Raw genomic sequence first — 26,264 nt, 5'->3', positions numbered from 1 at the left:
AAAATGATGTGACAGGTAGAACAGAGTAAAGTGGTGGTGTTACAGCCTTTCTCCCCTCTGCTGCCGAGGCTGTTAGTCTCTCCCAAACTCAGCTACAGGACTTCCAAATGAATGAAAGCAGCAGAAGTGGCTTTACAAATGAAAGAGGAAGATGAGAAGAAGAGGAGAGGGAGGCCACCCTGACCATCACTCCAGCTGAAAACATCACACTTCCATTAAAGTTGGTGAGAAAATGTTGAGCAGGATGAGCTGCTGGCTAATCTGGAGGCTGTAGCAGCAGCTCACAGTCACAGTGGATTTCCACTCATGAAAAAGCTCTGGCTGCTTCATTTCTCATCTCATATCAGAGACTTTAATGCTTCACTGAAGCTGTACTGTGATGCTTCCATATCCCAGTGAGGCCTCCATAATGATTTCAGCTGTTCTGTACACACACTGTGTGCCCTGTATGGCTCAAAGTCTCTGCAGCCTGTTTTTATCTGCTATCATCAGATCTTCATCATCCTCATTCACATCCCTCACACACTCTACAGCCTCATCAGTACTGACTTCATCTTCACTGACTGATGGAGCACAACATGAACCTGTGGAGGCTGAAACACTGTCCTGTCAAACATCTCCCCGTCACCACTCCACTTCTGTCAGCCTTTAAATGAACCCTGCTCAAGTCTGTCACTTCTGTTTGGAGCCAAAAGGAAAAACTGTTGTTCAGTCGTTTGGAAAGACAACATTTCTGAAAGCACTCAAACTTCTTCACATTTGTCTTCAGACACATCCTGAACATTTAGGAACTGAAGAAAGTTTCAAACATCAATCAAAGACCTGAAATATAGAAAAACTACAACAGCTGCAGTCAGTGAACTCACCTCAGAGTCTCCAGTCGACAGTTTGGACTCTCCAGTCCAGCACACAGAAGCTTCACTGCTGAATCCTGGAGGTCATTATTTCTACTCATGTCCAGCTCTGTCAGATGGGAGGGGTTGGACTTCAGAGCTGAGGCCACAACTTCACAGTGAGACTCTGAGAGTCCACACTGAGTCAGTCTGTGATGATAGAAAATATAAAATGTGTTATTATAAAAGCAGAAAATCTGCATTATAAACACAGACTAAATGTATATGAAGTCAAAACAGAGTGAGGTCATAATGTGATGAATCTGCTCTTCACATCTGTGCTTCAGCTCCTCTTACTGTGTTTGACATGACACAACGATTGAGTCTCTCTCAGACCTGCAGACTTTTAATGAGAATCTTTGTTTGGCTTTAATCTGCAGATGAAGGAGGAAGATGGTGTCACATTTAGGCTTCCATAATGTCCACAGTCTGTCACTGAGATCTGATCCAGAGTCAGAGTGAAGACACACATTTGGACTGTTTCCTGTTTTGACTCCAGAACATTTTGAATGAGTTCAGCTCAGTGAAGAGTTCCAGCTGGAAAGATGATCTCTGTTTGCTACCTGCTGTCAGGTACGACTGTTCACGTCCACACGCAGGAAAAACCTGCTGACTGTTACCAAATGGAGCAGAAATCTCATCACTGGACAATAATGATGAATGAACTCAGAGCTGCTGATATCAGATCTGATTTCAGGGGAACTAAACACAGAAATGATTGGCTCATTTGAGCTTTCTGAGCCATTATCTGCTGGTGTGTCGCTAGTTGGCAGAAAATGATTTGTATTCCTGTTCAGGGCTTCAGTGTTTATGAGTCCAGATCCAGGTGACAGCAAGTCAAAATGATGTTACCTGTCTGTGTCCAGCAGCAGCCTGTATTCACTTTGAATATTGTTATAACCTGACATGGATCAGTTTGTCTTTGATTGGTTTGTAAATGTCACTGTTTCCATTGGACCTGAGTGACGTACAAAGACAGAGAGGGAGAGAAAGGAGAGAGAGGATGGAGACAGCAAAGAGAGAGCAAACACAAACAGGTGAGAGTGGACAGGTGACCAAGGTCAGCAACCAATCAGAGAGCTTCTGTTTGACCCACAGTCACTGATGATGACTGCACATAACCAAGCAGTGTGTTACTCTGATATCAAATATGGATCCTGCTCTTATAATAATGATCATCAGATGATATTATCGTGTTATTTTGTAGCTGAATACGATGTTTGTGTGATTATCAGTGAAAGAAGCAGTGAGGAGGATGGAGAGAGAGAGAGGACAGAGGGTGAAGTTAGAAACACTAAAAGGATTTTTCATGGATGATTTGAGTGATTTCCAGCAGGACACTTAAACATGTCAGTGGACGTCCTAAAGAACATATTCACTGATATGAAACGTGTCATTGAACAGGATTAATATCAGTGGAAACATGGCGGAAACAGCTGTGACTGCATGGATGTGACACACTTCAAATCTGTTCTCCACTCTTGGATTTGGGATCCATGGAGCTGCTGCTGAGTCTGTACAATAAAGGAATGGTGTGGAAGGTTGCAGCGTACGGACACAAACACTTTGTGGTTACAATCTGATTTTATTTTTAACATTAAACTACTAACCTACACTGATCAATGATGCTAATGATCACATCTGGACTCACCCACTTTGTGGTTACAATCTGATTTTATTTTCAACATTAAACTATTAACCTACACTGATCAATGATGTTAATGATCACATCTGGACTCACCCAGCCTTTCTGCAGTTCCTCACAGCTGGAATCAGTCTCTGTCGTCCCCGCTCTGATGTTTTGTACTTCTGCAGGTCCAACTCATCCAGAACCTCCTCTGACATCTGCAGCATGAAGGCCAGAGCTGAGCACTGGATCTCAGAGAGTTCCTTCTCTGACTTCAGGAACTCTTGGATCTCCTGAAATAATGAGAGGTCGTTCATCTCCATCAGACAGTGGAAGATGTTGATGCTTCTGTCAGGAGAGACTTCATCACTGTTCATCTCCTTCAGGTTGTTGATGACTCTCTGGATGGTTCCTGGACTGATCTCTGTCTGACCCAGCAGACCTACTAAGAGTCTCTGGTTGGACTCCAGACAGAGGCCATGAAGGAAGCGAACAAACAGGTCCAGGTGGCCATTTTTACTCTGGAGGGATTTCTCTATGGCTCGTTTAAGGAAATCATCCATAGAGGACTCGTTGTATTTTTTTCCCAAAAAGTTCTTCAGCACCTTTGTCTTCCTGCTGGTGTGACAGTGGAACATGTAGACTGCAGCCAGAAACTCCTGAACGCTCAGATGAACAAAGCAGTAGACTGGTTTCTGGAAGATCACACACTCTCTTTTGAAGATCTCTGTACAAACTCCTGAGTACACAGATGCCTCTGTCACATCCAGACCACACTGCTCCAGGTCTTCTTGGTAGAACATGATGTTTCCTTTCTCCAGATGTTCAAACGCCAGCCTCCCCAGCTTCAGAAGAACTTTCCTGTCAGCCTCCATCAGCTCCTGTGGATTCGTCTCACGTCCCTCATGGTACTTGTTCTTCTTCCTCTTTGTCTGAACCAGCAGGAAGTGTGAGTACATGTCAGTCAGGGTCTTGGGCAGCTCTCCTCTCTGCTCTGTAGTCAACATGTGCTCCAGAACTGTAGCAGTGATCCAGCAGAAGACTGGGATACTACACATGATGTGGAGGCTCCTGGATGTCTTCATGTGGGAGATGATTCTGCTGGACAGCTCTTCATCACTGAATCTCCTCCTGAAGTACTCCTCCTTCTGGGCGTCAGTGAAGCCTCGTACTTCTGTTAGCCTGTCAACACATGTAGGAGGGATCTGATTGGCTGCTGCGGGTCGGGAAGTTATCCAGACGAGAGCCGAGGGAAGCAGATTCCCCTGGATGAGGTTTGTCAGCAGCTGGCTGACTGATGACTTCTGTGTGACATCAGACAGCAGCTTCCTGTTGGTGAAATCCAATGAAAGTCTGCTTTCATCCAGGCCGTCAAAGATGAACAAAAGCTGAGAGACAGCCAGCTTCTCTGCTGTGACCTTCTGTAATGTTGGATGGAAAACATGGAGCAGCTCCAGAAGACTGTACTGCTCATCTCTGATCAGGTTCAGCTCCCTGAATGAAAGCAGAACCACCACACTGACATGTTGGTTCTCCAAGCCCTCTGCCCAGTCCAGAGTGAACTTCTGCACTGAGAAGGTTTTTCCAACACCAGCCACGCCGTTGGTCAGAACCACTCTGATGGGTCTCTGTTGGTCAGGTAAGGCTTTAAAGATGTCCTGGCATCTGATTGGAGCGTCATGGAGGGCGTCCATCTTGGAAGCTGTCTCCAGCTGCCTCACCTCATGTTGGGTATGAACCTCTTCACTCTGTCCCTCTGTGATGTAGAGCTCAGTGTAGATGGTGTTGAGGAGGGTTCTACTTCCTGTTTCATCACTTCCTTCAGTCACACGTTCACATCTCCTCCTCAGACTGATCTTGTGTTCATCTAAAACCTCCTGCAGACCAACATCTGCTGAAAGAAAGAAAAACAATGAGACTAAAGAGAAAGAAAACTCTTCAATGTCTGAACAACACAAGAAGTCCAGTTTTCAGAAATGAGTCCATCAGTAGACAGATGTTCAGTCTTACTTTGTACACAGCTGCTCTGACTGGCTGTCTGCAGTCCAGCTCTGCTTCTGGATCTTTCTCCACACTGGGGACAGGAGGAGTCTCCTGATGAAGCAGACTGGTCCCAGTATGAGGAGATGCACTGTCTGCAGAACCAGTGTCCACAGCTGGTAGAGACTGGATCCTTCAGGACGTCCTGACACAAAGCACAGGAGGACAGCTGGTCCTCCTCACAAACACCACTCCTCTTCCTCTCTCTGTGAACACATTTCTTTATCACTAAAACATTTACTGTCAGTGAAAAACATCCAGATGTGACCAAACTGCAGTTCCTCACAGTTCCTTTGATGTCATCAACACTAATGAGCTGCTCTTCCTGTCTGCCTGTCTCATTAAACACTGAGTGATGAATACAAACTCAACACTTCCTGCAGACTTCCTGACTTCACAATAAAAGCTTTCCATCAGAGAGACAGTTATGACTTTCACTGTTTTACAGCCGCTGTGTGCAGATTATCTGGGTCAGTTCACTCTGAAGCAGCTTAGAAGTGTCCGTGTAGAGCCGTGGTCTGACACACAGAGACTTCTGATTTTCTCTATTTAAACAAACATGATGAAGATGAGCAGGTTTCTCTTCTAGTATAAACTCTGTGTCTCTCTGGCTGGCTCATGATGGCTTTTCAGGTTTTATGTTTTGCTCTCTCCTGCTATGGTTTTGCCTGCCTGGGTGGAGCTTGTAATGGCCTCTCGCTCTTGGTCCACACAGCTATGATGATTACACCACCTGTTGCTGACTCACCTGGGCTTACCGGTAACCATTTAACGCTGCGGCATGAAGCAGTTTGTCGCTGGGACATTGACCCTCCTGTGTTCATGATCTCAGCTCCTTGCTAAGAAATCTCTCTCTAAATTCACCAGTTGGGTTAACTTTGTGTATACTTTGAGTAAATATTTCCCTGGACCTGGTTACAGATGCTTACAGTGGGGCAAAAAAGTATTTAGTCAGCCACCGATTGTGCAAGTTCCCCCACTTAAAATGATGACAGAGGTCAGTAATTTGCACCAGAGGTACACTTCAACTGTGAGAGACAGAATGTGAAAAAAACAATCCATGAATTCACATGGTAGGATTTGTAAAGAATTTATTCGTAAATCAGGGTGGAAAATAAGTATTTGGTCAATAACAAAAATACAACTCAATACTTTGTAACATAACCTTTGTTGGCAATAACAGAGGTCAAACGTTTACTATAGGTCTTTACCAGGTTTGCACACACAGTAGCTGGTATTTTGGCCCATTCCTCCATGCAGATCTTCTCGAGAGCAGTGATGTTTTGGGGCTGTCGCCGAGCAACACGGACTTTCAACTCCCGCCACAGATTTTCTATGGGGTTGAGGTCTGGAGACTGGCTAGGCCACTCCAGGACTTTCAAATGCTTCTTACGGAGCCACTCCTTTGTTGCCCGGGCGGTGTGTTTTGGATCATTGTCATGTTGGAAGACCCAGCCTCGTTTCATCTTCAAAGTTCTCACTGATGGAAGGAGGTTTTGGCTCAAAATCTCACAATACATGGCCCCATTCATTCTGTCCTTAACACGGATCAGTCGTCCTGTCCCCTTGGCAGAAAAACAGCCCCATAGCATGATGTTTCCACCCCCATGCTTCACAGTAGGTATGGTGTTCTTGGGATGCAACTCAGTATTCTTCGTCCTCCAAACATGACGAGTTGAGTTTATACCAAAAAGTTCTACTTTGGTTTCATCTGACCACATGACATTCTCCCAATCCTCTGCTGTATCATCCATGTGCTCTCTGGCAGACTTCAGACGGGCCTGGACATGCACTGGCTTCAGCAGCGGAACACGTCTGGCACTGCGGGATTTGATTCCCTGCCGTTGTAGTGTGTTACTGATGGTGACCTTTGTTACTTTGGTCCCAGCTCTCTGCAGGTCATTCACCAGGTCCCCCCGTGTGGTTCTGGGATCTTTGCTCACCGTTCTCATGGTCATTTTGACCCCACGGGATGAGATCTTGCGTGGAGCAACAGATCGTGGGAGATTATCAGTGGTCTTGTATGTCTTCCATTTTCTGATGATTGCTCCCACAGTTGATTTTTTCACACCAAGCTGCTTGCCTATTGTAGATTCACTCTTCCCAGTCTGGTGCAGGTCTACAATACTTTTCCTGGTGTCCTTCGAGAGCTCTTTGGTCTTGGCCATGGCGGAGTTTGGAGTCTGACTGATTGAGGCTGTGGACAGGTGTCTTTTATACAGATGATGAGTTCAAACAGGTGCCATTCATACAGGTAACGAGTGGGGGACAGAAAAGCGTCTGACAGAAGATGTTACAGGTCTGTGAGAGCCAGAGATTTTCCATGTTTGAGGTGACCAAATACTTATTTTCCACCCTAATTTACGAATAAATTCTTTACAAATCCTACCATGTGAATTCATGGATTTTTTTTTCACATTCTGTCTCTCACAGTTGAAGTGTACCTCTGGTGCAAATTACTGACCTCTGTCATCATTTTAAGTGGGGGAACTTGCACAATCGGTGGCTGACTAAATACTTTTTTGCCCCACTGTACCTGTGACTCCCGTGTGTGGCTGTGTGAGTGCAGAGCAGGACAAGAGTGACTGAAGAGGTGGACTCCCTTCCCTCTTTTCCCTGGAGCCCTGGACCCCCTCCCCAACTCACTGTACATATATAGAGCACTGTGGTTCACCTCTTTGGTAAATAAACTGTCACCTTTTTGTTTGTCAGAACTCAGTCTGTGCTTGAGTTCCTCTGTTAGCCATGACATTTTGTTGGTTCTCTCTCTTCAGGTCCCTGTAAGTGTTTGATCTAAAACATTAAATTTATTCTGCTTTGATTGTTTTGTGTGCTGAGCGACATTGTTGCATGATCCACTTTTTCTTATCACTCAAATATCCTGATACTTTCAGAAAGTTGGAGAGCTCTCCTGGCTTGCTTAGTCTTTGCTCTGTACTGCAGTACTTGCATTGGTTTCGCTGGACAAGTCTGCATGTGAATCTACAACTGATCTGACATTGTGGCACAAACACAGTAAACAAACACTACGAGCACCTTGTTTCATGTGCAGTGGCTTTCTTCTCATTCTGTTACTGAACACTGTATGAAAAGCCTCTCACTGCCAGCATCCTTCCAGCCCCACGACAACAAGACCAACTCACGTCTTCACAACACCAAGAATTTTTCCCCTTTTCTTTGGAGAAACTGAGAAGCCAATAGGATTGTAGCTCAAACTTGCCCACAGTCCTGCTTCATCACTGCTCACTCCTACCTGTGTTGGTGCTCAGTGGACAGTCATTAGGGTTGCCAACTCCCTGAAAAACAAATAAGGGACACCTCGTGGCCAGGGCCGGGCAACCTAGTTGTCTTCACCCTTCCCAGTGTGGTAGCTCTTTTTTGTGTGTGTGAAATTATTTTTTAACCATTTGACTTGAATTTGATTTAAGCAGATGCATATTCTTTGTGATATGACCATATAGGAAACAAATGATCATTTAGCCATTTATTTTTAGCTCAAAATGACAACATTAACACAGTAAAACAGGTCTCTTTCTTAAACAGAAGCCTGTCATGCTTAACTTTTGAGAATATAAGTAAATCTTTCTTTAAAAGAACTCTGTCCTGCTTAACTTAAATTAATAGAAAACAATAGAAAGAAAAATATTCTTGTAACTGTGCACATTTAGTGCATTTAGTACAATTGGCTTCAGTTGAGGTATTATTTCAGCTTTTCTAAAGCCAATCAGCTGCTCCTGTTTGTAAACCCGCTTGTTCCCATGATTACGCATCATAACTCATCATTGAAGGAAATTGCCGTCCCGGGTTTCCTCCGTGGCGTGAGCGATAAGCAGAGTTTTGTCCTTTCCTTCTAAGATTCCTAATTATTTAAAGTAACACTCAGGTATGCCATTCAGCGTGTTAGTACGAGCTCGGGAGCAGCTTGGGAGAACAAGAAAACAGAGACTGCTTTAGGTTGCCTTCCCAATCGACTCAAAGGTTTATTTGATACACAGCAGTTTATATAGAGGAAAAAAAGGTTCGTGTGTCAGCAAGTTCTCAGTTCAAACCAGTACAGACCAAATAAGGAAACGTCTTCCTGCCTTGTGAGCAAAGAAGTATCCTGTGTGTAGTTTATCAGTTCAGCCACAATTTATGATCATCCCAGCAAAATACACAGAATACAGAGTTCTTTCATTAGTGAATTCTGAAACAAACCACCTGGCCTTTAACGAGCCTTTTTCTAAGAGATAAGGAAGGGAGGATGGGAGTAAGGAAGTGGTCTCGTCTCTGTGGTGTTTTCGACCTTGGGGTACCAGCCTGTGAGTCTTACACCTTAATTCTTGGGTCAGAGAGAAAGAGAAAAACAACTAGTATATGGGCCTTATTGAGTAACAGTTTTCCTGTATAAAACAATCTTCTGTAAATGCTAACCGTGGTATCAAAATATCATAACAGTTCTCCCCTTTTATCATGAAATGATAACATAGTATAAAGACAGAATGTAATAACATAATATAAAGACAAATCATAAATGTGAAACAAATCATAAATGTAACTAGTCCTTTGAGGAAGCTTAATATCAAAATTTTAAAAAGAAGAAAAGAAAGAGAAGAAAACGTCATCCTCTTCTTGAACAATCGAGTAATTCACAATCTAATGCTCAATACATACATCAGGATCATCATCGATGACATCTGACACATAATCTGGGTCAATTTGTGCCAATTGCAAATACATTGAAGTATCTGTACTAGTAGCTATACGGGTCATCATTGAACGTACACAGGGTACCACACAACAGACAATAATCATCAAAAACATGCTGCAACGGTTACAAAGGCTACAATTAGTTCCTTCCATCTCCCAAACGTGTCCTGTAGCCACTTATGTAGCCACTGACCGTGACCTGTATTGGCAATTAGTTCTATCTGCAATGCTTCAAGTTTATTCATAGCTTGTGTGAATGAACCGTTAGGGGCGGTGTTATTGGGAATGAAAGTACAGCATACATCAACGGTTACTAGACCACAGGTACCGGTCCAATTAACAGGTAAAGCTAATCTAAGGGTATTATTGCACATCCAATAAGCATGTGGGATTGGTCTGGTCAGGCGCGTGACCATGTGTGATTTAACTAACTCCCCCCAGTCAGTATCATTTAAGACACCGTCTGGGGGAACAATGATCGAGTCTCTGCTCGAACTTGAACTGTGTGTGTGTTCCTCCAGATATGATACAACTTCAGCCACAGAGACAGCTAGCCATGTCTCATTACAGCGTGCACCTGGGGAGTCAGAGAAGAATGTATAGTTATCCTTTGTATAATCTATGTGTGTGTCTGGGCCAGTTAACTTTAGTCTGCGCAGACATATCATACTAGTATTAAAATGGAGAGGGATCTGTCCTAAGGGCAGTGAGGGTTTTAACCTATTCTTAGGGCGTTTCATTGGGGCGCAGGTCCCTGCGGTGTCATTAGATAACTTCAATAATTCGCCTAATGGAGTCTCAGGGTTAGTTGGTGTGTGTGTGTGTCTAAGTAGGCAGTCGAGAGGGCTCAGAGTCAACTGTAAAGCGTCTTTAAGGAGAGCATTATCTCCGCCGATTTCCTCTAGTCCCTCAGTGAGGGGGAAACCGGATATGGGGTATCCTACTATTACCTGTTCTGGATTAGCCTTTGAACAGACATAACAGTTACTGTTTCCTAAATCACGAGTGGCTGTTCTGGCATTTTCATACCAGGCGTTAGCTCCTGCTCTAGAGGGTGCATAAAATGGTTCATTAGTGGCGTCTATGTTGCTATTTACTGATTTTAGGGAACGTGAGGAGTGCATTAAGTAGGTGTCTTGCAAAATAGAGCATGAGGTATAGTCAGCAAAATATGACCTGCAGAAATGTGAACATGGTTGCAGTTTACAATACAAAATAGCAAAGAGAAATCCTAAGGTTAATGCGATAGATATGATAAATAACCTAAATATATAAGAAAAACAGTTCTTCAGTCGTCTCCTGGCCTGGTCCCAGGTTCGAGAGACATTGAATAAGCGTCGTATGATGACAATGGGCATTTCATTTTCTCCATTATCAGGATGGAATGAGTCTAGCTTTATCAGGTTAGACATCATGTGGTACTTTTGGCTTTCTGTTCCTGCTGGATGTTTGAGTACCTTGTTGTTGTTCTTTCAGGCGTTGTGTGTTAATCAGTGATTGTGTGTGTATGTACATTGGATCCTGGCGCTGGCTCGCCGGAGATGTCATCTACCCGTGTGTGTTTATTTGCTCTAGTTCCGGGCGCTGGCTCGCCGGAGATGTCATCTGCTTGATCCGACGCCTGAGATGGTCCGATTGGGCTGGTCTTAACCCTGCTGGCATGAATCCACTGAGGTTGTCCGTCTGTGAGGATGCTGGTTCTTCGTCACTGCCAGTACAGTCTGGGGCTGGAACACGCGCGGCCTCCCAGAGAGTCCTTGGTTTTAGTGGCTTCTCCAACATGCATCTCCTTGTCTCCACTGGTGGAACTGTGGAGGGGAAAGGCTGAGAGAGACAAACTTTCTGATAGTTATTATTCAGTTTTTCTACCAGGTTGTGAACATCAGTGGACAATGCAATATACATCACCTTCTACTAGCGGTGCCCCTCTGGAAGCTGACCATGGTGTTGGAAATAGTCTTATTTCAAATGGAAATAATTTGGTTACTGTAGATTGAGTCATTCTAATCTCACACAGGACTTGAGTAAGTAATTTGACCCAGGTCATTAAAGTTTTAGCACACTTTTGAATTACTTCTAATGTGAATGAAGATCCTCTATCACTGTTAATCTGGTGAGGTATTCCGAATCTGGGTATTATTTCATTGCTCAACTTTTGACAGACTACTTCTGCAGTTTCTTTTGAGGTCGGATAAGCTTCTACTCATTTACTAAATTGATCCACTATTACCAGTAAGTACTTGATGCTTCCTTGCGCTGGCATATGTGTAAAATCAATTTGTAATGTATGAAATGGAAAATCTGGTTGTGGTAAATGCTGATGTTTTGCTTTTGATTTTCCTACATTAGTTCGTGCACATGTTAAACAGGTTGCTAATATGCTTTTTACTGCATGTGATGTTTTCTCAATTACAAATCTTGATTTTATTGCCCCTATTACCCCTCTTTGTCCGACATGACTCACACAGTGAAAATGTCGGGCAAGGACTGGCATCAGGGAATATGGGAGGGCAATCAAACCCTTAAGATTTTGTATAAGCCATCTCTGTCATCTAAGGTACAGTCATTATTCTCCCAATAGGTGTAATCACATGCAGAGGCTTGCTCTTGTATGAATTTTAAATCAACATTTGTTCCTAAATAGTCTGGGAGTTTAACAAGTGACAGCTGTAGGGGCACAGATAATACTTCCTGCGGAGGTGGGAGCTGTGATGCAGCTGCAGCCTTGGCTGTCACGTCTGCTAAGGCATTACCTGTTGCTTCGTCTGTGTCAGCTGTACTGTGTCCATTCGTTTTTACAACTGCAACGGCCGATGGCAGCTGTATAGCCTGAAAAAGTCTTTGAACAAAATCATAATTTAGCAATTTATTTTCCATCAGCAGATCTAAATCCTCTTTGTCTCCACAATGTGCCAAAGTCATGCACAACGCCAAATGCATAGCGGCTGTCTGCGTAAATTGTCACATGCTTATCCAAATGTAGCTCACAGGCGCGTATTAAAGCCATGAGCTCTGCTTTTTGTGCTGAGTGAAATGGTAATGAGTGAGCCTCTAGTATGATGTCAGGCACTGTTACCACTGAATAGCCACAAAGAAATGAGTTGTCATTCGGCCTTGAACAGGACCCGTCCACATAAACCGTGGCTGAGTCTGGGATAGGTGTCTGCTCTAAATCTGGACGTGGTGCTGTCGATTCCTGTATACGTGTCATGCAGTCATGATCGTCAAGCCTGTCTGAGCCATCCTGTCGGTCAGAAGAACACAGCATAGGATCAATAAATGTGCTGGCGAATTGGGTGTGCTGCTCGCTTTTATAGTGAGATTTGCATATGTTGTGTAGTTATGTTTGCTAGAATGGTCGTGACCTGGTAATTGGTGTGTAGAATAGTGTCATGTGAGAGTGTGAGCTTCTCGCAGTCCCTTATCATGATAGAGCAAGCTGCTACTGCCCTCAGGCAGGCCGGCATTCCTGAACAATTCAGGCAGCACCTTTGAGTGGCGGAGGTCAGCACTCCCTGTAATGCATTGAAAGAGGCAGTCATTTCTGTGGACCACAGTATTCGAGGAGGCTTGTCTTTTTTACAACAGTCACGCAGAATGTGGTCATGAAAAGAACAGTCTGGTATCCACTGTCTGCAATAGTTCACCATGCCCAGGAAGGACAACATTTCCTTCTGTGTAGTGGGACGAGGGACAGAGGTCACAGCTTTGACCCTGTCTGCAGTCATGGAACGTTTTCCGTGAGACAGTGTGAATCCCAAATATTGAACAGAAGTCTGACAGTACTGCATTTTCTTTGCAGATGCTTTGTGGCCAGTCTTTTGGAGGTGCTTGAGAAGCATGTGTTTAGCAGTTTGACATAGTTTTTCACTCGGAGCACAGAGGAGGAGGTCATCCACATGTGGATCAGGGTGCAGCCCTGGAGGAGTGAAGCACCATTGAGAAAGCAGCAGAGCTGTCTATCATGCCTTGGGGCAAACGAGTCCAAGTGTACTGCTTATTTCTATGTGTGAATGCAAATAACGGCTGTGTGTCTTACTGAGAAAAAGGAGCGGAGCATAAATCCACCACGGTAAAGTGTGTATGCAAAGCATGTCAATATGCTGTGAACATCTGAAACGAGAGGTGGCAGAGGAATGTTGACTGCATTAATTTGCCTTAAGTCTTGTATGAAACGCCATACGCCAGGTTTGTTAGGCTTTGGCACAGGATTGACAGGAGTATTATATGGAGATACTGTAGGCTTTATTACTCCTGTAGTCTCTAAATCTCCTGTCATGACATCTAGGGCTGCGGCTTTTTCGGCAGAAATGGGATGTTGCTTGACATATACTGGCTTGTTGTGTTTTAATAGGTGTACGTGATAAAGTGTACAGTCAATAAATCCTATATCATTCTCACTTTTAGACCACAATGTCATATTCTGGTATTCAGCTGGCAATGTAACTGCAGAAATAGTACAGTGGATAGGTTAGGTTAGATCTATGTGACGACATGGTGTAGTTATGTCATAACCTATGTCTGAGTTATGTGACAAAATCACTGTTTGACCTTCACTTGTGTGAGCAGTTATCATGTTGTTGAAAAGTGTGAGAGAAACAAAAGTCTGGCTCCCAGTCATGGGATTACCTGTTAGTGGCGTCTGTACACGTTTTTTTGGCACAGTGTGTGACATAGAGTACCGGACAAAAAGGATGTTGAGTTCATTCTCTGCTGAGGGTCCAGCTGACACAGAGGATGTTCCTTCTCCATCATGTCGGTACATAGGGCAGAGAAAACATAAGCTGTTATCAGTGTCAGCAAACATTTCACCCTTTATGTTAAATTAAATACACAAATTCATTTTTGCTTTGGGTGTCTGCGGCTGCTGGAAAACTGAGCTAAATTTGCACCTCTAGCTTGTCCAACAGTGCATAAAGCGTTTTATGAATACTAGGATAGATTCATCAGGCTTCTGTTTACACATAGTTACTGCATTTAAGTCAATTTTGTCTCTGGACATTGTTAGCAGGAATTTCTTTAGATTCTTAAAGAAATTGGTGATTTTGTCATTATTTACTCACAAAAACTCTGCAGTTGTGGATGCTTTATCATGCTTTGGGTCTGTTTGTTTACTACCGCGAGTGTTGGCGTGAGGACCTTTGTCATTCCGGCTTTGTTTTTCCTTTTTTCCTTTTAGATAAGTCTTTATTAAAGTTCGGGTAACAGGTATTTCTTTAGCTACCTCTAAACCTCTAGCTACGATATCGTGGCGTTTCATGTGGGTGTCTATTGTGGACACTGCCTGATGCAAAAGTTTTTCTTCATAGTCGTCTAAATTGTTTTTCATAAGTTCCTCACATTCTTCTTTCAAAAGTTTTTCTCTCTTTTTTTTATGTTCTGCTAATTCTTCCTCGCGGCGTATATATTGTTTTTCCTGATCCTGTTTAAAGAGATGGCTAAGATCCGTTGCATATGATTCAGGTTTTTTGTCACTGTCTTTTAAGCTGGTTGGATCAAAGCGCTGACGTTGTTTGCATGCGACTGCGGCAGCAACTATTAATTCAGTCTCATCTTCGTAAGGCGGTGGGGCTGTGGGCTGAATGGCTGAACATGCAAGACTAGCTTTTCCTGCGGTAGGTTTATGTTCTTTGCTAGAGCCTGCACTAGTTTTATTTGATGTTAAAGCATCTACGCCTGGTTCCGGTCCTTTTGTCCATAGCGGTAACATTTGATGCATCACGTCGCGGCATTCTATCATATTTTCTACAGGACTTTTTAAGCAGACTACTTTTCTTATCACAAATGATATTCAACATTTCTACTGACCTGGTTTCTGGCGATAATCGTTCGGGATAAGGCTCCGGAAATAAATTAGAATGCATTGAACTTCTTAAGTTGTAAACAAAGTCAGTCACATAAGCACTCCCGCATGTTCTGGATACGTGATCATGGACGTCTTCACCGATTCGCGGACGTAGGTTACACGTAACCGGAAATGGGAGTTATACTGAGCCGTTATTTGAGACTTTAAATTTAATTAATTTTTTTTGGTTTTACAGGTAATTTTGATTTTTTATCGGACTTGTCTGTGGTTTTTGAATTATTCTGACCCATGTTCAGTGATTTCCAGAGGGGTTTACACGCTTGAAGGATTTATGTTAGTATTTCGCTGCGGCACAGCTGAGGTTACTTTAAATTTATTGCTAGCAATTTTTGTTTGCGTGAGCAACTCTCACTTAGCGAGCAACTTCTCGCTTAACGAGCAACTTCTCGTAAAACAACAGGCAACTTCCTGTGTCTTTCTGCTTTTAATTTACTGCTTTTAACCCTTGTATGGTAATCGGGTCTGTGAGACCCGTTTTCAGTTTTCTTTCGTTTTTTTTTTTTTTTTTTTAACAAAATTAAATTTAATTATTTACTAGCTTTCTGTGAGTGAGCAACTTCTCACTTTTTAACGTACGTTTCAAGATAACAGGCAACTTCCTGTGTCACTCTTTGGTGAGCAACTTCTCACTTAACGAGAAGTATTTAAGACAACAGGCAACTTCCTGTGTCACTTTTTCTGAGTGAGCAACTTCTCACTTTTTAACGTACGTTTAATTAAACAATTAATTATTATTATTATTTTTTTTTTTTAAACAAAATTAAAATATTCAAGACAACAGGCAACTTCCTGTGTCCACCAACACCACACAAGGGTTAATTTACTTTATTCGGGGACTGAGGAAGTCGTCAGTGTATCTCTCTGGATCACTAAGTGAAACTTCGTCAGCATATCCCGTTTCTTTATGGATCGATCACTGAGAGAGGTATAATACGGTCTTTATATAAATATGAAAGACGCATATTTACCTTCTGTCAGTCATCCCACTTCTGACACCAAAACTGAAGGAAATTGCCGTCCCGGGTTTCCTCCGTGGCGTGAGCGATAAGCAGAGTTTTGTCCTTTCCTTCTAAGATTCCTAATTATTTAAAGTAACACTCAGGTATGCCATTCAGCGTGTTAGTACGAGCTCGGGAGCAGCTTGGGAGAACAAGAAAACAGAGACTGCTTTAGGTTGCCTTCCCAATCGACTCAAAGGTTTATTTGATACACAGCAGTTTATATAGAGGAAAAAAAGGTTCGTGTGTCAGCAAGTTCTCAGTTCAAACCAGTACAGACCAAATAAGGAAACGTCTTCCTGCCTTGTGAGCAAAGAAGTATCCTGTGTGTAGTTTATCAGTTCAGCCACAATTTATGATCATCCCAGCAAAATACACAGAATACAGAGTTCTTTCATTAGTGAATTCTGAAACAAACCACCTGGCCTTTAACTAGCCTTTTTCTAAGAGATAAGGAAGGGAGGATGGGAGTAAGGAAGTGGTCTCGTCTCTGTGGTGTTTTCGACCTTGGGGTACCAGCCTGTGAGTCTTACACCTTAATTCTTGGGTCAGAGAGAAAGAGAAAAACAACTAGTATATGGGCCTTATTGAGTAACAGTTTTCCTGTATAAAACAATCTTCTGTAAATGCTAACCGTGGTATCAAAATATCATAACAATCATCATTATTCATCTATGTATTACTTTTATGTATTAGTCATCTATTTGTTGTAATCATCTATCCTTGCAGTTGTTTATTACACAAAATAAATTATATTATCACACTTCTGGCCACATAGCACTGATATTCACTGCACATGCCCATTTTAACCTTAACCAGAGGGTTTAAAAAACAACCCAGTGTTTACATACCATATCTGCTTCTGCCGTGGCCTGGTGGACAAGAAATTGGTTAAGGGTTCCTCGAGCTTTCACGCCCCTTCTTCATGTGCCCACCATTAGAAGCATGCCTATGGAAAAAGTGCGCTGGCACACAGTGCAGTGCGCTTTATAGGTGTTATGGTGACCTTTTCCAGCCAGGTGTTTCCCTTTTCCCATTCCTCCCTGTGCTTTTGCAGCCTTTTTTTCTTTCTCTGAGCGAACAAACATTGCTGCTCTAATGCTGGGCTCACACTGTGCGATTTTTGGCCCATTTTGAGACGATTTTTGAGTCGTGCGACCGATTTGGTGATCGGCCTAATTTTGGCCTTCATCGTGCATCGTGTAGTATACGTGGGGTAACGAGAAGCGATTAACACCTGAGCAGCTCCCGATCATCAATCGCTCGTGAGCCGCTCACACTGCTCACACGCAAACACGTAAACGTCGGTGAAAAAGACGGAGCAGCACAGCTGTGCAGCGTGTGATCTGGACACAAGCGATGGAGGCACAACTTGTAGAACTTTGGAAAGCTCATCCGAGCCTTTTCGATGTGGCATCACAAAATTATCACGACCACAACAACCGTGAAAATAGTTGGATTTACACTGCTGCTCATTCACAGCTGCCTGATCAATGTTTTTCATTAGCAAGTTAGCAAAGTTGATGGTGGTGGTGTGTCTGTGTGAGTGAAAGACAGAGAGAGCGACAGATTTTCTGTTATAACCTTCATGTTATGGAGGCACAGTGTGAGCACTCAGGTCGCATCAGAGCATCGGGCGGTATAGTGTGAGACCTGCATCGTGACCTACCAACTTCTAACCCCTGCGAGTCAATCGTGCAGTTTGAGCAGGAGCTGAATAACGTGACTGAAAAAATCGCACAGTGTCTGCCCAGCTTTAGGTGTACTGTCGTCCGAGACTTGCAGTGTCGGCGTTTGTTTCCCTGTTGGCCATGCTTCTTGTTGTGGTCATCTGTTGTCTTCCGGTATTTTCTCCGCAAGCGACCTTTCCTCGACCAATGAGATGAGCGGTAATCTGAATTGTCATACTCGAATTGTCATAAGTGTGCTGTCAGCTCATTGGTCACAAAGCAGGAGAGGGGCTGGGAATTATGTTTTCCAACAAAGCGTTAATTCCATTAACATTTATAGACTACTTTTGATTCTCACTGTATTACGGGACAAAGTGCGTCCCTTATTAGCTCAATACGGGACGTGTGCTTTTGTTTCTAAATACGGGACGATTCCGTTTTTTAAGGGACGGTTGGCAACCCTAACAGTCATAGCCTGCTGCTAGCATGAATGCTAAACGTACTGCTGTGGATGATCAGCAGAAAAACATGTGGTCAGTTTGACTGTTTGCTGTATTTAAAGTGTTTTTCTCAGTTCGTCTGTATTCAAAGTGCATTCGGGGCTTTAGCTGAAAGCTCTTTGTGCTAACAAACTAAACTCTCTTAGTTTAAGCCAGCAGACTTTACCAAACACAAAGCCTGCTGCTGCCTCCATGGGTTAGCTTGTGTGACTGGTGTTTACAGCAATGAAATCTAAATCACACTAATGTGTCCTCCAAGGTGTTTGGTGGGAGCACTGAGTGAAACATAAGAGCTCTGGTTAAGCCTCATCAGCTGCATGGCTGTCCACCCTAGTCCAGGCTTTAACTCAAATCTCTGATTGGCTTTCTAACAATTACCTTGTTAGAACAAGACAGAGACCATGATCATAGCTCCTCCTGATCTATATTCTAAAATCAGTCAAGTTGTTGCCCCTTTCGGTTCTTCTGCTAAGCCAAATATTCGAAATCTTGGAATAATATTTGACTCTTCTTTGGGCCTTGACTCACATGTAAAGTCTCTGTCTCGTTCCTGTTTCTTTCATTTAAGGAATATTTCTAAACTGCGACATATGGTCTCCTTAGCTGAACTGGAAAAAACTGTCCATGCATTTGTGTCATCGCGTTTAGATTATTGTAATTCCCTGTTTACCAGCTTGGATAAATCATCTCTTTCTCGCCTCCAAGCTGTACAAAACGCAGCAGCCAGACTACTAACTCGCACTACCCAGCGAGCTCACATCACTCCTATTTTATGTTCTTTACATTGGCTCCCAATAGATTTTAGAATTCGTTTTAAATGATTGTTTTAACGTACAGAGCACTAAATGGCCCCAGATTATTTATCCAAGCTTCTCACTAAATACACTGATGCTCGCTGTCTCCGCTCACAGACTCAGAGTTTGTTGGTTGCTCCCAGAACACGTCTGAAGACGAAAGGGGGCGGAGCCTTTCAGTCTGTGGCACCAAGGCTGTGGAACAGTCGACCTCTACAACTACGTTTGGTTGACTCTGTGGAATCCTTTAAAAAACAGTTAAAAACTTTACTGTTTAAACAAGCTTTCTGTTGACCAATGCTGTTTACATTTTTATATTTTTCATTTACATTTAAACTCTATATTGTGTATATTGTGCATTTTGCTATTTATCGTACTGTTTATTTTAATCTCTGTGTGCAGCACTTTGAGACTACCTGTCTATGAAAAGCGCTTAATAAATAAACTTCACTTACTTACTTACTAAAATAACAAACAGGGCTGTGAGAGCAACTGAAGTGATAAAAATACTGTTTGAAGATAAAAAACACTTTGATGTTCTCTCGTCACCTAACAAAGTCCAAACCCTGTGAACTATTTTAGCTTTAATAATTGTGGATTCAGGTATCCTGAACCCATCTTTGGACATGTGTAATTAAATATTTTAAAACTCCATCAGAGACTCCTGATGTGGCTGTTTGGAGAAGGAAAAGAGGGACAAAGTGGAGCGTCGAGCTGAGGCTTCATTCACTGCAAACCTACAGTTATGTTTCCTTATTTCTGCTGTTTGCATGTTCACAGCTGAAATAAAGCTGCCTCTTTGACTTCATCCTGTTGTGTTTGGGTCCAATCCTGCCTGCCACACAGCGCTACAGGACAAAGTCTAAGATTTTTATCTTTTTAATGAATCTTTGGTCATATTTATCCAGGAAAACACAAACATGTAAAGGAGTCATCACAGGTCTCTGACCTCGTTGGTCCAGGTTCAGCACTGAAGTCTGGAGGGTAATGTTTGGACCAGTCACTCCTCACAGACGGACAGCTGGATCCTGCAGACTGTGACCTCTGACCTCTGCAGACACAAACATGTTTTATTCAATGATCAATTCTCTGATAAAGTGATTGAAGCAGCTGTGATCACACAGACTGCAGATAATGCAGCTGTTTCCTGTCAGTAACAGTCCTCTTAGATTAGAGTTCAGCTTTTTACAGGAAAACAAATGTCCCTGAATGCAACAGTGAGACACAGTCTGCCTGTGTGGCTGTGATAGCTGCCGTTAGGAGCGCTCATGTGTTTGCAGTTAGACGAGGAGATGTTACCATCATGGACACGTTAACAAATCCTGCAGCATCACGTGGCACAAACACTTTGTGTTCCTGTCATCTGCAAGCAACAGGAAGTTCATTAATAAAGGCGGGATGGAGACGCGACTGTGATGGTTCTCCTTCATCCAGCTGTTACACACATCTGGGCTCACACGACGAGCCTTTGTCTAATACAGCAGCTGCTCTCTGAACACTTTTCTGAAGAGGAGCTGCACAAACCTTTGTTTGCTTTCTAGAGCAGCGTATCAAAGTCAAACTACCCACTGCTAGCAGCTGTTTCTATCATAGTTTAGGATCCAGATGTGTGAGCTCTAAATTTACACCTCTGATTAAAATACATAGTTAAAAACAGCCAATTGAGTCCAAATGTGTCTTAAACCAGATAAACTGACAGTTACAGCTGAGCCTGTGTGTCCTTGGAGACACTGCTCTGCTACAGAGATGCATTTTAGAAACCAGGAAACATCAAAATCATTTAAATCAGAGAGTTTATTGTTACTAACAGCTCACCTCTCTGCAGCAGAGACTTTAAAATCAATGATAAAATCTTACGCCTAAATTAACTTTACTGTTAACGAGTTTTCATGTTTCTGTAATCCACCAGTGTGCTCATGCTTTTTTAAGTGAAAACATATTTTTAATGATCAAATATAATTATTTTTGTTATTTGTGGATTTTAAATGTCCTTGACAGAGACAGATGATAATCATTATCCTGCACTGTGGTCTCAGGTTTGGTCGAGCTAGCACAAAGAATGGCTGGCTATGTTGAACTTCCTCCTGGGATCTACACTAAGAAGTGAGTCCAACATTAGCAGGGTCTCTTTCCTTTATCTGAATTCACTTTAGCATTCACAGTCACGTGAAGCTTGTTATTAACTCGATAAGTCAACCCAGGGTTTCAGCTGAGCGCTCACATGAAACACATGGTGTTGGCAGCATCTGATCAATCATATTCATGGAGACGTGTATCAGCAACAGAGCAGCTGAGTTTGCAGAAGGAAGTCAAACTAAACCACAGGAACAATATGAGGAGATTACACACATAATAAAATACTAGCAGTAACACAGCTGCTGCAGACAAATCAGTCGTGTGATTGTGTGTGAGAGGAGAAGGACTGTAAAGGAGTTTGGTGTTAAAAGCTCTGTATGAATGTGGGAGACTTTGAAGGGCTTTAAAAAGGCCAATATAAAATAAAAGGCAGCAAAATTGCTGAGTGTGAAAGTCACCAGACTTATCAGACCTCTGTGATTAAGACCTGTAAGAACACCTATTTGTACTTGTTGGCATTATATCAAACACACACGTATATTAAGCCTTTGTTTGAACTCTGGTTGAATTTGTTGCTTTCAGACTGTGAAACATCACAGAGGCTGCAGCTGCAGATCTTTTATTCACCTGGAAATTTACTTTAAATGTTAGATGGAAAATGTATTGCTCAGTTTAACCAAAGTAAGAACAAGAATCCATAAACCTTCATAAAGACAAACATCTCCCAGAACATTGAGCTGCTGAAGTGTCACTGAAGGGAAAAACTATTTGTCCTCCTCCATCCAGCAACACCTGAAACACCTGAGTGGAAGCTCCTCCCTACACTGTGTTTGAAGCAAAGCACAAAGGAGACACCTGCTGGAGCAGCTGGAGTCCTACAGACACTCAGCCTCTTCACTACACAAACACCTCCTACAACATCCACTCTTTCCACTCTGACTGCTGTGTTTGTGGAAACACTCCAACACACACCGCTTCACATACCAACATAGAAATGTGTGAAAAAGAGCTGAGCTGATATTAAACATGAGGATTTATTCAAAAATACAGAGTCAGGAACAACATCTAGACACACATTACCTCTCAGCAGCAGAAGAACATCCTTTAAAATTTAGACCAAAATCCTTCGACTCGTTGCTCTTTAATATTTCCAGTTTTTCCTTCCTGTCTCATGAAGCTGTTACATTTATTGTTTTTCTTTTAGGATCAATAAGAGGCCAGAATCTCCTGGACCTGAACCCAGCTGTGTTTCCTTAAAGACATGATGAACAATCTCATAAAAATAATGTACTTACTCTTTGTCACATAACAGTCTTTTCTTAAAGTTTACACGAATATCCTTCGACTCGTTGCTCTTTAAGGAAACACAGCTGGGTTCAGGTCCAGGCTCTGGATTAGTTTCAGGGTTATGTCCAGCTGAGCCTGGTACGCCCCACAGCTCTGGGCTTTAAAACAACACACACAGAGGTATGAGTGTGAATAATGATGGAGCAGTGATGTGAGTGCTGAGCTGTGACATGGAGAAGAGTCATGGACAGTTAGAGATGGTCATCTCACCTCTGAGCTTTGGTCTGGCTCTCATGTTCCCCACACAGAGTGCTTTTAGAGGGAGGGACTCCCTCCTCTCTGTCCTCACACTGATCCATGCTGCTGAAAACGTCCAGATGAACAGAATCAACTTTTTGGGGATTTACTGGATGATTGAGCATCAAGACACTTTTTAATATTTTACTCATTTCTGAAGCTTTTTACCAACTTTGTTCAAATTGGTCTGCTGTCATTTTATTGTTGACAAAAAGAGATTTTGAGTTTGAGTGTTGACGTTTCCATGTGGGACTGTTGCTGCAACACCAGGATGTTACTACAGAATACACTTTATATTGTGAGCACTTGGATGTTAGTCCAGTGGTCCTAAACTGACACACCTGCACCTGGATTCATTCTGACCAGATTTTAGCCCAACAGTGTTTCATACTTAATACATCAGACACAAACTCTGCAGCTGTCATTGTGTGCAGTGTGTGTGCAGTGTGTGTGCAGCGGGACACTGTGTCCTATGTGTCCTCTGGAGTTCCCTGTATTAAGCACGTAAACCTGTGACACAAAAATCACCAAACTCGGACGACCACAGACTGTTTTCCTTCCTAGTGATGAAGGAAAACGCTGGGCTGGCATGCAAAGGGGCATTTATTCCCTTCAAGGACCTGAAGCTTCATAAAGAACCCCTCCAATAGCCAAACCCACCTGTTCTCTGATTGGATTGTTAAATTTGTGATTGACATGACACTGGCCAATCAGATGAAAGGAAGAAAAATAGGGACGTACTTGAAGGAAAAAAATGTCCATCCCGGTTTTCCCTCCAAGGCACGAGCGATAAGCAGAGTTCTGTCCTTTCCTTCTAAGATTCCTAATTATTTAAAGTAACACTCAGGTATGCCGCTCAGCTGGGTTAGTTACGACGTCGGGAGCAGCTTGGGAGAACAAGGAAACACAGACTGCTTCAGGTTGTCTTCCCAAATCGACTCAAAGGTTTATTTAGTACATAACAGCTTATATAGAGAAAAAAAGGTTCGTGTGTCAGCAAGTTCTCAGTTCAAACCGGTACAGACCAAATAAGGAAACGTCTTCCTGCCTTGTGAGCAAAGAAGTATCCTGTGTGTAGTTTATCAGTTCAGCTACAATTTATGATCATCCCAGCAAAATACACTCCTAGACATAGAATACAGAGTTCTTTCATTAGTGAATTCTGAAACAAACCACCTGGCCTTTAACGAGCCTTTTTCTAAGAGATAAAGAAAAAGGGAGGATGGGAGTAAGGAAGTGGTCTCGTCTCTGTGGTATTTTCGACCTTGGGGTACCAGCCTGTGAGTCTTACACATTAATTCTTGGGTCACAGAGAAAGAGAAAAACAACTATTAAATCGGCCTTATTGAGTAACTCTTTTCTGTATAATATCACAATAAAACAATATCCTGTAAATGCTACCATGGTATCAAAATATCACAACAGTACTTGTAACTTGAAACTTGAGTGCAGAGTTTCACACGTATTGCTTGGCTAAGTCCACACACAAATTCTTTTTCCACCTACAAATCCTGATTTACAAGTACAAAATATTTATGACAATTTGAGCCCATACAGCCACAGACTGACGGAGGCAGGAGAAGCTGCCTACAGACATCAGTCAGTGGATCCACAGTAACATCGAGTTCAGCTGCTGATCATCAACTGTTTCTGTCTCGTTCCCAGACTCTGATCTCACATAAAACGAAGCAGATTTATGCTGAAACTAAGCTGCACACAGCTGATGTCAGCCAGGAAAACAGTACAGACTGCTAACGTTACCTTAACTTCGAGACGATCAACTGCGCCACAACATTCCACACTGGCTGCAGCCACTGTGGAATGTGGAGCGCCACAGTAACCGGAAACACGTGACCTCCACAGTAACCGGAAACACGTAACTTCAGTTAAATCGACTTTGACAGCGAAAACTAAATTGCGTTTTTGTTACTATTGATGCTGCTGAGAAATAAAAATGGTTTTAAGTGGGTTTTTTTAACACTCTGGGTTTGTTCATAAAAATTCCCCTAAATTGTTCGTGGCCAAAAGTGACACTTGCTGTTTCGCTGATTTATTATTTTTTTTTACAGTACATCGTGTTGTGCGTTCTGATTGCTGTAGACCATTGTCAATCAATCTAGTCCAGTGTCTCCTGTACAGGAGCGGTCCCTAATAGGCCCACGGACCGGTCCCGGTCCGTGAGTCTTTTGGTACCGTTCCGCGAGAGTTGATCCTCCGGTGTGAAATGTATGGTTGTAGTTGTGTGTCTTATTTTGAAAGAACTATTTACGCGTTACCATAGCAACCAGAGAGCATTAAAAAGCAGAGAGGAGGATGTCACTGTCATTGTTGTTGGCACACAGCTCAAGTCACGTTTATTATTATATTTACAAAATACCACAGTTTCTTTTTTTATTCTTTTGTTGTATTTATCCGCGACACCTTAAAGGTCGTTCCCTGAAAATATTGTCTGACATTAAAGTGGTCTGTGGTGCAAAAAGGTTGGGGACTCCTGCTGTACAGTACAGAATGCGTTTAGCTTGTCGAATTTACATAAATCTTCGATCGCTAGCAGTGTAACTCTGAAGTGCTGTACTGTATGTTTGTAAATTTTCTCCCAAACAAACACAACAATGCCGACGAAACGTTTTGCACCCTCAAATGCACCTTTAGGTTTCATTCCATGATACTGGACTTATGTTTCTACGAAGGTTTGAACTCTAAGAGTGTTTAACATGATAGTGATTTATTGATTCTAACCCTAAATCTATCTAGTAATGTCTGGACATATTTTCAGTACTGATTTTAAAGTGTTTTAATCCTTCTGTCACTCAGGGAACCCAATAAGGATTCAAATACTTCAAAAGTCAACCAATGACATTGATGTGTAAGACTATTTAATAATTATTTATTTTTTATATTTCATTTATTCATTCATTCTTTGCACTGTGATTTAACCCATCTTTGTGTAAAGCAGGGGTGTCAAACTCCAGGCCTTGAGAGCCAGCGTCCTGAAGCTTTTAAATGTATCTCTGCTGCAACACACCTGAATAAAATTATTAGGTCATTAGCATGACTCTACCCTACTCAAGTAAATTTAAATAAATGTAAGTACATACCACCAGGTAGCTCCACTCGTACCCAGTGTAACGGGAAGTGAGAGGGTTAGGTTTTGGCACTTTGAATGTTCAGTTGTGTGATGCAGCGATTAACGTTTGAGTAAAATATTGGGCTCCCTCGTGTCTTCCCTACATTCCTCCACAATGTCCGTTTTTGCAAAAATGTACTTCTAGAAGTACTTTTATTGCACGATGTTCATTCACTCATGAGCTGCTGCAACATGAATCAAATGCCTGAACTGCCACCTTGGCGTGCAGTCAAGTTCTACAGTCTGCTAATGATCTAATAATAAGTATTAATATTCCTCACTCACCTTACTAAATGTTTGTGAACACAGCCAGAAACATTTGCATCACAAACACAGACTAGTGTTTATTAGCAGAAGCTTTTGGGTGGTTGCTCTCAAACCTGTGTACAAGTTTAAGCAT

At 42.5% G+C, this 26,264-nt stretch overlaps 2 protein-coding genes across 2 annotated transcripts in view; both read right to left on the bottom strand.

The window, feature by feature from the left end:
- The window catches only part of LOC146634530 (protein NLRC3-like), an 80,005-nt gene extending 55,471 nt beyond the window's left edge, over positions 1-24,534 (bottom strand). Inside the window, exon 1 of the mRNA XM_085377456.1 lies at positions 24,499-24,534. The gene's annotated coding sequence lies outside the window, so the exon portion shown is untranslated. The remainder of the gene's footprint in view (positions 1-24,498) is intronic.
- On the bottom strand, positions 863-26,264 carry LOC146634529 (protein NLRC3-like). Its single transcript, XM_085349905.1, has 8 exons — positions 26,245-26,264; positions 22,716-22,803; positions 22,583-22,598; positions 20,893-20,929; positions 20,027-20,128; positions 4,531-4,766; positions 2,635-4,414; positions 863-1,043 (listed from the first exon to the last, which is right to left on the bottom strand). The coding sequence occupies exons 1-8, from the start codon at positions 26,262-26,264 to the stop codon at positions 863-865; spliced, it is 2,460 nt and encodes an 819-aa protein (XP_085206031.1).

The sequence above is a fragment of the Diplotaxodon limnothrissa genome, linkage group LG3, assembly GCF_057381915.1.
Source record: "Diplotaxodon limnothrissa isolate DT_005_m linkage group LG3, D_limnothrissa_male_GT1.1, whole genome shotgun sequence".
Lineage (NCBI taxonomy): Eukaryota > Metazoa > Chordata > Actinopteri > Cichliformes > Cichlidae > Diplotaxodon > Diplotaxodon limnothrissa.
Note: the sequence above shows the minus strand (reverse complement) of the source record. Positions and strands in the feature narration are given on the sequence as shown.

Coding starts and splice junctions, on each gene's coding strand:
- LOC146634529 (XM_085349905.1), bottom strand. CDS start 26,264: ATGCTTAAACTTGTACACAG. Junction 22,804..26,244: donor ATGCTTAAACTTGTACACAG/GTTTGAGAGCAA, acceptor GGACGTTTTCAG/CAGCATGGATCAGTGTGAGG. Junction 20,129..20,892: donor AAAGTCTCTGCTGCAGAGAG/GTGAGCTGTTAG, acceptor TTGTGTCTGCAG/AGGTCAGAGGTCACAGTCTG.